Source organism: Zingiber officinale, chromosome 5A (assembly GCF_018446385.1).
Source record: "Zingiber officinale cultivar Zhangliang chromosome 5A, Zo_v1.1, whole genome shotgun sequence".
NCBI lineage: Eukaryota > Viridiplantae > Streptophyta > Magnoliopsida > Zingiberales > Zingiberaceae > Zingiber > Zingiber officinale.
In genome coordinates, this window is record NC_055994.1 from 39,032,869 (window position 1) to 39,046,313 (window position 13,445).

At 35.9% G+C, this 13,445-nt stretch overlaps 1 protein-coding gene across 1 annotated transcript; it reads right to left on the reverse strand.

Annotated features, from left to right (window-relative positions):
• Nucleotides 1–1,656: 1,656 nt before the first annotated feature.
• On the reverse strand, nucleotides 1,657–13,126 carry LOC121980445 (protein disulfide isomerase-like 5-1). Its single transcript, XM_042532477.1, has 4 exons — nucleotides 12,889–13,126; nucleotides 11,421–11,479; nucleotides 11,144–11,319; nucleotides 1,657–1,963 (listed from the first exon to the last, which is right to left on the reverse strand). The coding sequence occupies exons 1-4, from the start codon at nucleotides 13,114–13,116 to the stop codon at nucleotides 1,881–1,883; spliced, it is 546 nt and encodes a 181-aa protein (XP_042388411.1). The 5' UTR covers nucleotides 13,117–13,126; the 3' UTR covers nucleotides 1,657–1,880.
• Nucleotides 13,127–13,445: the final 319 nt, after the last annotated feature.

Genomic DNA, 13,445 nt, shown 5'->3' on the forward strand with positions numbered 1-13,445 from the left:
TCATCGCTCCTCGTGCAACGCGCACCTTCACCACCCAGTGTCCAACCACTTGCATACCATGATGTCGACGTTGGCCCTTGCTGTATATCTCTCTGAGGATAGGACTCAAGAGGATAAGGATAGATAATCCTAATATTCTCCTCCTTCTTTTCCACATGTAGGTTTATTTTTAAAAGTGAGGATATTTTCATAACTTTATATGTTTTACCTTGATTCCTCTCCTTTTTTTTTCTAAATAAGGTAACACATATTATATTAATGAATCTTCCTTCCCTCCCAAACAAAGAAAACATAAATACTTCACTTTACCTCCCTTTCCCTTCCATTAATGAATCTTTCCTCACTCCATCCAAACATAGTGTAAAAGGACAACTTGATCCATGGTTTGTAGCAATTACAGGCAAAATATCACAAAACCAAGGGTCTCTTAAAAGAATTGCATTGATCATGGCTCCTGAAGAAGAATGCAAAATAGGTAGATAGCAAGATCAACACTAGACATCCCATGCTTATAGCACAAGGTTATAGACCAGTTTCAATATATGGAAGTGTAGGGAACAGTAGTTTTCGTATAGGCACGTCTCAAACTTGATCTTGTCTTCTTTAAATCAAATTAGTAATCACCACTAGCTAGGTGAGGAATCTGGAACAATTTAATTCTATCTACTAGATTTAGATTATCATTCAATTAACTCTTCGTGATCGAGCGAAAGAGGCTCTCCTAAGAGAGAGGCACGTTAGACCTAGGAGGGGGATCATGATCCCCACCAAGATGCACTAACGTTTGAGGTCCCCTCCTCAATGTCAATGGCACATTCCAGTCAGTCTCTCCTCGTTGTTCTCACCATTGCCAGTGTTCAAACCGACACTCGTCTTTAATTTTCGTTTTTGCAAAATGAATTTTCTAGTGAAAAACAAATTTCCAACCTTACTATTTTAAGGAGCTTTCTTGTAATTGTCATGGTTGGCCAATTAGCCCTTCCCTAGTTGTTCCCACCAATTGTTCAAACCAACACTCGTCTTTTTTTTTTTTTTTTTTTAAATGATTTTTCTAGTGGAAAACAAATTCTTTGATCTTCTTCGTACTATTTTATGAAGCTTTCTTGCAATTTTCATGGTTTGTCAATCCGTTTCTCTCGTTCCCACAACTACCTGTGTTCAAACCAAAACCCGTCCCTTTTTTTAAAATTTGAATGTTCCAGTGGAAAACAAATTCTTTGATCTTCTTCATACTATTTTATGAAGCTGTCTTGCAAGCATCGCAATACGATCCCACTAACTCCGGTTCATGCACTTTCATGGATTTCTGATACCATGGTGACAAGGCTAACACGACATATCCATCTGCTCTTTTTATTATACAGGTGCCTACAGAATCAGTTTTCTGCTCCTACCCCCTTCTGATACGTGCGGTGTAATACTGCTGCGTCTTCACACAGCTACAATCGCCATTAATCCGTTTTCTTGTCCGATAACGATTAGCCAAAAGATTTTTGACTGGAAAATTGGACAATGGTAGAGCAATAGCAGTGGTTTTTGTGAGCAGAGAATCGGGATTTTGTTCACTCCTATGTTGCTGCCAACCCATCAAGTTGGCTATCGAGGAGCACACTTTCATCTGATAGTGTTCTAAAATATCTACTGACCAAATATACATAATTGTGAAATCAATACCATTGCTAAAATCTAGCCCATAACGAACACAAAATCATCATGATTACATTAAAGTTAACATAATTGCAATTGTTCACAAACAAACATGGAGAATCAAAACATTTAGTAAATAAAGCTCTCTTATATGGAACAAATAGTTGTTTGAGGTCACAAATCCACAAGCAAAGAGCTGCTCCTATCACTTTCATTGCCAATCACCAAAACTCTCACTCGGCTTCTAGCTTTACTCTTGCAGCCTTTTCAGCCTCATCAAGCACAAATTGTCTCAGAGATTCCACTTCTCTAGGACCTGCAAATCATACATGACATTTTTAACCTGAATACTACGGCAATGAACAGCAGTGCTGACATACAATGTTCTTATAATAGAAAGATTAACTAATCACTCACACCATAAAGAACTTGAGAAAGGATGATTTTTAGAAAAATATTCTTCAAAATCAATTTGATTTTATGTAGGACAGATCAATTATGAATACTTACTTGATAAAATAGCAAATTCATAAGCAGTACAGTGCTGATTGATCAGTACTAGGTAAAATAAACTTGACACTTAGTGAAAAGAAATCTTATAAATAATTTCAATTAGAACTTAAGTTTAATGTGTAAAATGTGGTTTGAAAAATAACTACAAAGAGAATTAAAGTGAAATGGATAAGAATTGACAGGAAAAAAAACTATTTAACAAAAATAAATGTGATAAAAGATCTTAATACAAATAGCAATATAATCATATATAGAAAGTTCATTGAAGGATGAAAGTCATGCAGTTGAATTCCAAATAGTTAGGAATTAGGGTTTGCTTGTTTTTATTGATCTACGTTAACTTTAAACATCATAATATTAGTAAATGTATTACAAAAGGTTATCCGCACATGTAAGTAGGCATGGACAGAAATTGACCCAAAACAAAACTTGGGTTCTTCAAATTTCGGTTTAGTTTCCTGATTTTAATATAATTTGAAATACAAGTTCAGATTGTATTTCAAGTTTAACATAAAATCTAAAAAATCCCAAACCATTTCAAACATTATAGCATATATATCTACATATCACATGTGTATCATAATTATAGCATATATATCATAACACAGAATCCAATGGAATCCAAGAAGCCTAAGAAAAAAAATACCAAAGCCCTATGAAATGCATTGAAAAAAATTGGATCAGGTTTTTCAAAAAATTTAGGTTCAGTTCTTGTCACACCATTCTGGTACGTAAATCAATAAAAATTTAAATTTCTTTGCATGGCCATTGAAAAGATCCTTTACAGTTGTGGAGCTCAATCAAAAATCTTAAAACTTTAATTATACAATGCGATTTAATTCACCACCAGAATTCATCTCCGAACAAAAATATAAAGGAAATCTGTTTCTCCAATAACAAAAATGAAGACTTAATATCTTGTTTCACACACAAAAAAAAAAGGCTTGCCATGATTCTGAATCCAATTTGAAAATTAAGGCTGAGTCACTAAAAGTTGGAAAAGAATATAAAATAATCAAGGTCTGCTATCACTAGCTAAGGGTTAGAGGGTATTCAAAAGACTGTCTTTCTAAGGAAATCTTCCAAGGCAATTTTTGTGTTATGAGGCACAACCTGTTAAGGAAGATATCTTTCGAGAAGCACATCAATCGAGATTTGCATTGCATCCTAGTGGTACCCGAATGTATCGAGATATAAAGCAGTCATATTAGTGGAAAGGTATGAGAAAAGATATTACAAATTTTGTAGCTCAGTATTTAGTTTGCCAATAAATTAAAGTAGAACACCACAAACTAGGGTTACTTCAAAAATGGGAGTATGCTACTATGTACTTTGTCACAAGGTTAACAAGGATTCGGGACATATTAAATTTAGATAATAGTTAATCAATGACTAAATTAGCACATTTTCTACCGACCCGTAGGATCATAAGACAAACTCTTTAGATCGTCTGGTAGAGTTGTCTTGCAAAGCGATCCCTAGACTCCATGACATCCCCCTTAGTATCATTTCTGATCAAGACACGTGTTTCACTTCCAGGTTCGGGTAGAATTTCTAGAAGGCATTGGAAATTGAATTGCACTTTAGCTGTGCTATTCATCGTGCACTATCCAGACTTTAGAAGATTTTTTGTTGTGTATTGAATTCTAGTTGTAGTTGGGAGGAACACCAGCATTTAGTGGAGTTTTCCTATAATACTAGTTATTATTCTGTTATTCAGATGGTACCTTTTGAGACACTATGGTAGAACATGTAGATCTCCTACCTTTCGGCCAACTAAGTAGGATGCTGAGTTAGTGAGAATTATCAGACGAACACCGCTGAGGCGCTGACTGCTCAAAGTCAACAAAAAAAGATATGTTAACTATGTAAGCACCAAGTCAAGTTAGGTCCTATTTGATCCTTATGTCTAAGTGTGCAGAGCTTAGAAATACAAGAAGTTGAGCGGAAGATGCAACTAACGAGAAGGATGTCACGGTATTGACGGATGACTCATATTTGGATGAAGATTAATGCAATGGATGTCATGGAAGAAAAATCTATTAAGATTTTTCACAATAAAATTCTGTTATGATTTTATATAACAAAATTATGTTACAGTTTTTCATAACGGAATTCTGCTGTGATTTTTCATAACAAAATTCTATTACGATTTTATTGGGTCGGGGATTTATGCACTATTTATAGAGATCATTGCAAGCATATTGTACAATCACAAGAATCATGGAATATGATTCAATTGTGTAGAGAGAATTCTAATAATTCTTTGATCGTTTTTATAGAGTAGGCATGTTGTCGAACAACGGTAACTCTTCTTCTTTCTCTTCTTTTGCTCCTTCCTTGTGTTTGCTCCTGTTGTGTGTCTTTGTTCTCATTGCTCCGTGCGATCTCTTTCTCTTCCTTTTCTAACGCATTAGAGGTTAAGAGGTATTGCCCTCTCTTTACGAAACAATTGGTATTAGAGCTACAGGTTTTGACAGATTTCTTTAACATGTCGAGGAAGACTTCTGCGAAATTTGATATAGTGAAGTTTAACGGAACCAGGAACTTCGGATAATGGCGAAAAAGGGTCAAGGACTTGTTGGTGCAACAAGACATGATAAAGGCGCTAAGAGAAAGGAAACCGGAAAGCATAGAGAGATCAGATTGGAAAGAACTTCAGGTGAAGGTAGTGGTAACAATCAGGCTTCGTCTTACGAATGATGTGATATACCATGTCATGGGCGAGAAGTCACCGGTGGCAGTTTAGCAAAAGCTGAAAAGCAGGTACATGTCAAAGTCATTGATAAACAAGCTAAATCTCAAGCAAAAATTATTCGGGTTGAAGATGAGAGAAGGAACCAATCTGAGTCAGCACATCGACGTATTCAACCAGATTGTGAGTGATCTAAAGCGGGTTGATGTGAAGATTGAAGATGAAAACAAGGCGCTGATGTTGTTGAATTCTCTACCTTCATCTCTCACATACGAAAATTTGGTTACTACTTTGATGTAGGGTAAGGAAACTCTTAAATTACAGGAGATTACAGGTGCATTGCTAGGTTTTAACCAAAGGAAGAAAATAAGGGATAAAATTTCTCATGGAAGACTTGTGGTAAATAGCAACCAAGAGTGTAGTAGGAGCAAATCTCGATATGGATCAGGTAACGACAACAAAGCTCGTTTTAAGTCGAGGAGGAAGAAGGTGATCACATGCTACAAGTGTGGAGACAAAAGTTATATGAAGAGAGATTGTCCAGAGATAAAGAAACATGTTATAGAGAACAAAGGTAGTTCGGCTAACGGTGATGGAGATATGCTATCAGTTATGTCAAGTTCAGAGCAACTAACGAATACATGGATCTTAGCCTCAGCATGTTCATATCACATCACTCCAAACAATGAGTGGTTTGACACCTATAGGACAGTGGATTCTGGTTCAGCGTTGATGGGAAACGATGCATCATGCATAGTTATCGGCATAGGAAACGACATAATCAAGATATTTGATGGTGTAATCAGAATCCTATGTGATATCAAATATATACCAAACCTAAGGAAGAACTTGATCTCACTAGGCACACTAAATGGTATTGGTTGTAGTTACAAATAAGTAAGCGAGGTGATAAAAGTCAGCAAGGGAGCTCTGATGGTAATGAAATAACAAAAGTTAGTAGAGAACATCTATAAATTGATAGGGACTACAGTTGTAGGTGGAGTCGCTTCGGTGGAGTCTGAATCAGACAATACAGTCATGTGGCATATGCAGCTAGGGTAAATGGGTGAACGTGGAATGCTAGAACTTCACAAGAGAGATTTGTTGAAGGGTATCAAGACGTGTAAGCTTGAATTCTGCAAATTCTGTGTTATTGGGAAACAGAGCAAAGTGTAATTCAAGACGACAACAAACATGATGAAGGGGATTCTGGACTACGTACATATTGATCTCTAGGGACCGGCCAGTGTAACATCATGTGGAGGACACTTGTATTTTATGAGTTTTACTGATGATTACTTACGAAAGGTCTGGATATACTTTATGTATTAGAAGTCGGAAACTTTTATAAAGCTTAAATTGTGGAAAACTGAAGTGGAGAACCAGTCTACAATAGGACTGAGTACACAGATTTAAAGTTTCAAGAATTTTGTGAGTAACATGGGATAATGAGGTATTTCTCGATTCACAGGACACATCAGCAGAATGGGGTAGCGGAAAGGTTGAATAGGACAAACATTGAGAAAGCAAGATGTCTCAGGCTGAATGCAGGGCTAGCAAAGAATTTCTGGACAGAAGCAGTTAACATAGCATGTTATCTCATTAATATATCACCAAGGGCAGCACTAGAAGGCAAAGTATCAGAAAAAGTATGGACAGGAAATCAAATAGATTACTTTCATCTACGAGTTTTTGGATGTCCAACTTATATGGGCATATCTAATGAGGAAAGATCAAAGCTGGATACGAAGTTAAACAGTACATTTTTCTAGGGTATCAGAAAGGAGTTAAAGGCTTCAAGCTTTGGGATCATAAGGCAAATAAGGTGGTGATCAGCAGAGATGTGGTGTTTGACGAGAAGGCTTTACTATAGCGTACTCAGGAAGAATGAAAGGAAACACTATAGAACAACATGGAGAAAAATGTTGTGCAGGTGGAGCTAGAGATTAATGACTCCGATGATTCTAGCTCAAAGCACACGAAGGAACGCACTATAGCTAGTGGAAGAACAAAACGAGTCGCAAAACCACCCACCAGATATAGATTCAAAGACTTGATATCTTATGCACTTATCACTAGTAGCGGAGACCCTACCCCTTTTCAGGAGGCAACACACAGCTCTGAGAAGGGCAAGTGAACTGGTGTATGGCAGGGGAAAGGGAGTCGTTGCATAAGAACCAAATGTGAGATCTAGAGGAACTTCCTGAAGGAAAGAAAGCTATAGGGTGCAAGTAGATATTCAAGAAGAAAGAAGCAATGTCAGAGGGAGAAGAAGTGAAGTTCAAGACTCGATTGGTAGCAAACGGGTATTCACAGAGAAAGAGAATTGACAATGAAAATTTTTTCTCTTTAGTGGTAAGGCATACGTCAATTAGAACGGTATTGGCTTTGGTGGCACATCACAATTTGCAGTGGGAGAAAATGGATGTGAAGATGGCATTTCTTCATGAAAATTTGGAAGAGCAGATTTTGATGTCACAACCTGAGAAATTTAGTTAGCCCGGATAAGAGCGGTTGGTTTATAAGTTGAAGAAATCGCTCCATGAATTAAAACAATCTCTTAGGCAATGGTACAAATGTTTTGATTCATATATGATTCAAAACGGATATAGGAGATTTAAGTATGATTACTGCATATATGTGAAGAGCCTTGAAGATAAATCACTGGTTTTCTTACTTCTATACGTAAATGACATGCTCATTGTTGCGAAGAAGATGAAAGAGGCCGACAAATTGAAGAAAGTACTAAGCAAGGAATTTGACATGAAAGATTTGGGAGAAGCCAAGAAAATTATTGGGATAGCGATTCTCAAGGATAGAGCTGTAAAGAGATTATGGTTGTCTTAACATAATTATATGGAAAAGGTGTTGGATAGGTTCAACATGAAGAATACAAAGTCGGTGAGCACCCCTATCGTATCACTTCAAGTTATCCAAATACACAATGCCCAAAGACGAATAACGAGATCCAAAAAATGTCAAAGGTTTCTTATGCCAGTGCAGTTGGTTATCTACCATGGTTTGTACGAGACCAGATTTGGCGCAAGCAATTAGTAAGGTGAACAAGTTTCTCTTAAATCCTGGTCAACCACATTGGGATGCAATAAAGTGGATTTTCATATACTTGAGAAATACAGCTAATTGTGGCATCATATTCAATAGACAACCAGAAGATTCTTCAGTTGCTGGGTACGTAGATGCAAATTATACAGGAGATTTAGATGACAGGAGCTCTACTACAGGATACATGCTCATTGTGGCAGGAGGGTTTCTCTGTTGAAAATCTATGATACAATCTATTGTTGTATTATCTACTTACGGAGTCGGAGTACATGGCAGCAGCTGAAGCAACGAAGAAAATTTTACAGCTTATAGGGTTGGTTAGAATTAGACATTCAGCAAGGTGGAGTCAAGTTGTTATATGATAGTCAGAGTGCTATCTTTTTGACGAAGAATCAGGTGTATCATTTGAGAACCAAATACATTGATGTGAGGTTTCACAAGATCAAAGAGCTTATTGCTTTTGGAGAAATTCAACTTGAGAAGGTTCACACAGACAATACTACAAGCATGCTGACAAAGCAAGTGACCACAGATAAGTTCAAGCATTGCTTGAAGTTGATCCATATCTCTAGATGCTAGAGGAAGGAAGCCCAACCCAGAGATCCAGGTGGAGTTTTGTTCAGATGCTCGTGTTATTCGAAGGGGTGAATATTGGCCAACGCGGAAATTGTTGACAGCTGGCTCATATTTGGATGAAGGTCAATGCGATAGATGTCATGGAAGATAAATTTTTCATAATAAAATTATATTACGATTTTATATAACAATTACGATTTTTCATAATAAAATTCTACTGTGATTTTTCATAATAAAATTCTGTTACGATTTTACCGGATCTCAGGTTTATGCACTATTTATAAATATCATTGTAAACCTATTGTACAATCACAAGAATCATGGAATATGATTCAATTGTGAAGAGAATTATAATAAAACTTCGAGCGTTTTAATGGAGTAGGCAAACCAAGTAAATCTTTTGTCTCATACTTATTTTTATGTATTTCAGTTTCGTTATTTAAAGTATTTGTCTAAATCAAAGTCAAAAGTTTCAGAAAGGCTATTTTTAAAATTTTAGGCAATTCACCCCTCTCACCGGTCGTTCGGGGACCTACAAGTGGTATCAGAGTGAGGGCGCTTCAAACGGACTAACCATCGACCAAAACAAAGAAATCGATGGTCAGACCAAGCCTTAACCCGCTAAAGTTCGAGGGGGAGTTCGCACACTGGAAACACTGAATGAAGGTATTTCTAAGAACATATTTCAAAATTCTTTTAATAATAAAATACAATTTTGTAGTTCCTAAAGATCAACAAAGAGAAAAGAAAGAAGAAAATCAATGGACGAAGAAAGAACAAATTAACTTCGTAGCCAACAGCAGAGTGGAATACCACTTGCTAAGTGTATTACCGCCTCAAAAAGTCAACCGCATCGGAAGCTACACCTCGGCCAAAGAACTCTAGGAGAAATTCCTGAAGCTCCATGAAGGCACATCCGACGCAAAGCTTGCACGACAAGATATTCTTCGGAGTAAGCTAACAAACCTCTGCTTAAAAAAAGGTGAGACGATGGATCAACTACACACGAAAATCAAGGAGACTGATCAATCTTGGCAAAGCGGTAACCAACCGGGACTCAGTCCGCAGTCACATCAATATAATTAAAAATGTTCCTTTCTTTTCTAAAAATTCACCATAATAGTTACCTATGACCTCAATACTTCTTTTCTCTATATTTTTTTCATTAGTTGTCCAATTAAATAGTAACATCTTGGATAGATCTACTATGGTAGATCCACTAAGTAAAAAGCCAAATTGATTCTTAGAAATGATCATCCTATCTCTCTTATTCTCATCTTTTCCATAACTCTTTCTTAGCATGACTCATCAACTTAATCCCTTCTACAATTAGAACAACATTTTAAATTTCTTTTATTCTCATAAATAGGTACTAAAAATTTCTCCTCCTTTCCGTAATCATCTTAATTCTCAAAATTTTATCAAATACTTCCCTTAATCTTCAAAATCTTTCAAACTTCAATAGGAGAATCATCCAACCGTACACTTTTAGTGATCTTCATTTTCTTTAAAGTTTATTTGAGTTCACTCAATCTAATATTTTTTTTAAAAAAATCTACAATACTTAAGTTTACCATAAGTTTTAATCTCTAAACCCAAATTAGCTATACCTTGAACATTAAATAGTTTATAGAAATAAATTTTCAATCTTTCCTTAATTGAATTGTCATAAAAAAATCTTGTGATTTTCATCTTTTATGCATCTAAACATTTACTAACTCTATGTTTTCTTTCCTAGCATTAGCAACCCAATAAATATTTTTCTCCTCGTCCTTAGTTCTCAGGTTACCAACCCTTAAAATTTGCTAGGTGTATAATTAATTTGGCTTAATTGTCTTTTGCACTTCTTCACATCACTAACACCTCTCCTTGGTCTTAGATGATTCATCTCTACCTTTACACATTACAAGAATTGATTTGCTACATTTTTTAATTTATTTGACATCAAAATCCTCATTACATTAGTATCATCTCTTCATTGCTCAGCCCTTTCTTCATTCTATATTAGAAAAATCATATTATTCTCCTTAAAATTCAACCATCTAGTTAGTCTAAAACTAGAAATAAATATCTTCTTATTCGTTTTTAAGACCTATCTAATATATTAGTCAATGTTAATTACTCAATCATTCCTCAAGTATCACTTAACGAATTTTACACATAATTCAACCTTCCTAGTAGGAGAAAACCTATTTGACCATGTTGTGTTGCAGCTTAAAAAAAAAATCAAATGCTCATAGTTCTCATTAAATAAATATTAACAATCATAGAACATAAGATGTAACAAATATGAAATCATATTACTCTCTTCCTTTCTTTCTACAACTCCAAAACCACTATACTCATCTTCATATTGCTCATAGACTCTCCCTATATGTCCATTTAAATCTTGTTCAAATACAAGTTTCTAAGTTATAGTTATATGTAAGCAATTTCAGTTAGGCTTTTCTAAAATTTCCTTTCAATTTAAATTAATTCAAAACCACTTAAGCAGCACTAACAATTTACAGCTTATTGTAAGATCAACAAAGAGTGCACACAACTAAAACTACATCAACAACAAAGGAGAGGTCGATTTAAAGTTTTAGATGCCAAAATAAATAACCAAGTACCTATGAAAAAAAAAAATCAGTTTTGTTGTAAAAGTACCTTTGTATTTTGCAATCTCTTCACCGTCATAAAATATCTTGAATGTAGGGTATGAGTGGATGTCAACTTTGGTGCATACAGGTTTGTTCAAACTGCAATCAACTTGCCCTATCTCTATCTCATCTTCACCTTCCATTGCCTTGCCCAAGTCCTCCCACAGTGTTCCTAAATTCTTACTTTAAAGATTTGATAAATGATCAAAATAATGTAAACCTTTAGGTCAATGCAATAAAAGTTGATAGCTATATGAAAGAGAGAAAATTAAACTGTGTATTACCAGTATTTACACCATGGCACACAAAATTGCACAAACCAAATAGTGTCCTTTTCCTTCACCTAAATAAGAAAATTACATTCCAATAGTTGAAGTTGTCTGACGCATGAGATTCATTAGCATAGCTACAAAACAATTCCAAACCCTAATGAGAATATAGCAAATATATTACTGATGATGCTCCGTACTAAGCATGTTCATGGAGAACCTATAAAAACTTAACCCAACCAGGTTCGACCATTCCCAAATTTGGGCTGTAAGTTCATACCAAACATACATAACTATAAACGGCGTATAGTTTCCATAGGATTGAAATAAACTGTAATGTCTGCATATTGCATGTTCATCCATGTCCAGGAATTGTTTTAAAAAATTATAAGAAAACTTATGATGTTAATCAAATTATTTGGTTTTCTCAAAGGAAGTTAAACATAAAGGGCTTCATAAATTCAATTTATAGTAGCTACTAAAAAGGATAAGTATAATTGTAGTTACTATAAAGGATAAGTATCTAAGCTATATTTATTGTGATACGATTTAGATAGTTCAATTGTAAATAATAATTTCACAAAGTTAGAGTAACATGAAAGGAGACACACCAGATGGATATAATAATTTTTAGTGTAATTCAGGGTACATTTAAAGATACTTAATGGTTATTTGACTAAGTAAAATCGTAATTGACAATCTGTAAGCCCAAATAGTCAAGACTTCATAATGTTTCTGATTGTCGTACACCAAGTTGTAAGCCACATCTGTTTGGGCTGCTTCTAATGTTGCAGCAGCTGCTTAATTTACGCCCTATATTTTACATGCCTAGTTGAATAGACTTGGTGCATTTATGAGCAATTGAGGAAAGGGATATATAAAAAAAAATGATAAACCCAGCTAGACCTGGGTGACCGGCCCGACCCGGCTCCACGAAATTTTCCCATTGGCCAACAGGATAAATCGCGAAGCGCTTGCGGCGGCCGGCCAAGAAACCCAGCTTCCTTGGTTACGAGTAAAGGGATATACAAGACATTACACAAGGGAGGTGATAAAAATTGTTTCTACAATATCATCTACAAGGTGGAGAATAAAATAAATGGCTAAATAAGATTCTGTATTTAGACTCCACATCGTCCATCGTAGTTAGATCTACATAAAGACAAAGGCTTGTAACAAGTGAAAAGAATATGTTAGAAGCTTAAATGAGTAACAGAAACCGAATCGACCATTCGGCAGTTTTTTACTGTAGTATTGAAATTGAACGTCACCATAAAAGTTGGAGGATAAGTATAAATTGGTTACAAGGCGTCCTCGCCGCGAGTCGGCGTGTCCGATTGAACACAGTATTATGAACAAAAACAACAGCCATACAAACTTTACCAACTCAGATTCCTAGCATAATTATCCCCGTCCCCCACCCCCCAAAATATAGAAGTTCACAAAGAGGCTCGAGATCGAAGAGAACGATATGGAAGCGTACCTTGTCCGCGAAGGTTTCTTCAGTGAGGCTTATCACCTCAGCGCACGTTCGTAAGCAAGGGCTGCTTAAGAATAAGAGAAGGACGAGAAAGAAGTAAGGCGAATTCCGGCGGTGATGCATCCGATCCATGGGAGGCTCTTCGCTGTGACGATGGTAAGTCCCTCGTTTTCTCCTAGGTCTTAATTGTGATTGAACCGAGTCAGGAGTCACATACTTTGGTTCCAGCATTGAGCGCGCAAATAAAGGATTACACGTTGCGGATGCCTATTATTACGGTTTCGGTAAAGATGCTGAGCTATGGCAGTATTTAGGTTGTATTCATAATTTAATAGACAATTTACCAAAAGACGTATAAAGGTTAATGTATTTATCAAAAAAGTGTATCACGGTTTTGTATTTACCAAAAGGCGGAGTTTACCAAAATCAATTCCCAGATTAACCCTCTGGCTAACCTGCCAACCGCCTTTTTCAAACATATTTTTCCAAGCATCCAAGCCGAAAGTAGAATAGAAAAATAATTTGTGGTTCGGATACACATCTTCTCACCGTCTCTCTCC

Bases quoted from the DNA above. Each gene is read 5' to 3' on its own strand.
- LOC121980445 (XM_042532477.1), bottom strand. From the start codon at position 13,116: ATGCTGGAACCAAAGTATGTGACTCCTGACTCGGTTCAATCACAATTA. The intron at 11,480-12,888 runs GTACGCTTCCAT...TTTCTTATTTAG, and splicing joins AAGAAACCTTCGCGGACAAG to GTGAAGGAAAAGGACACTAT. The intron at 11,320-11,420 runs GTAATACACAGT...AAATCTTTAAAG, and splicing joins GTGCCATGGTGTAAATACTG to TAAGAATTTAGGAACACTGT.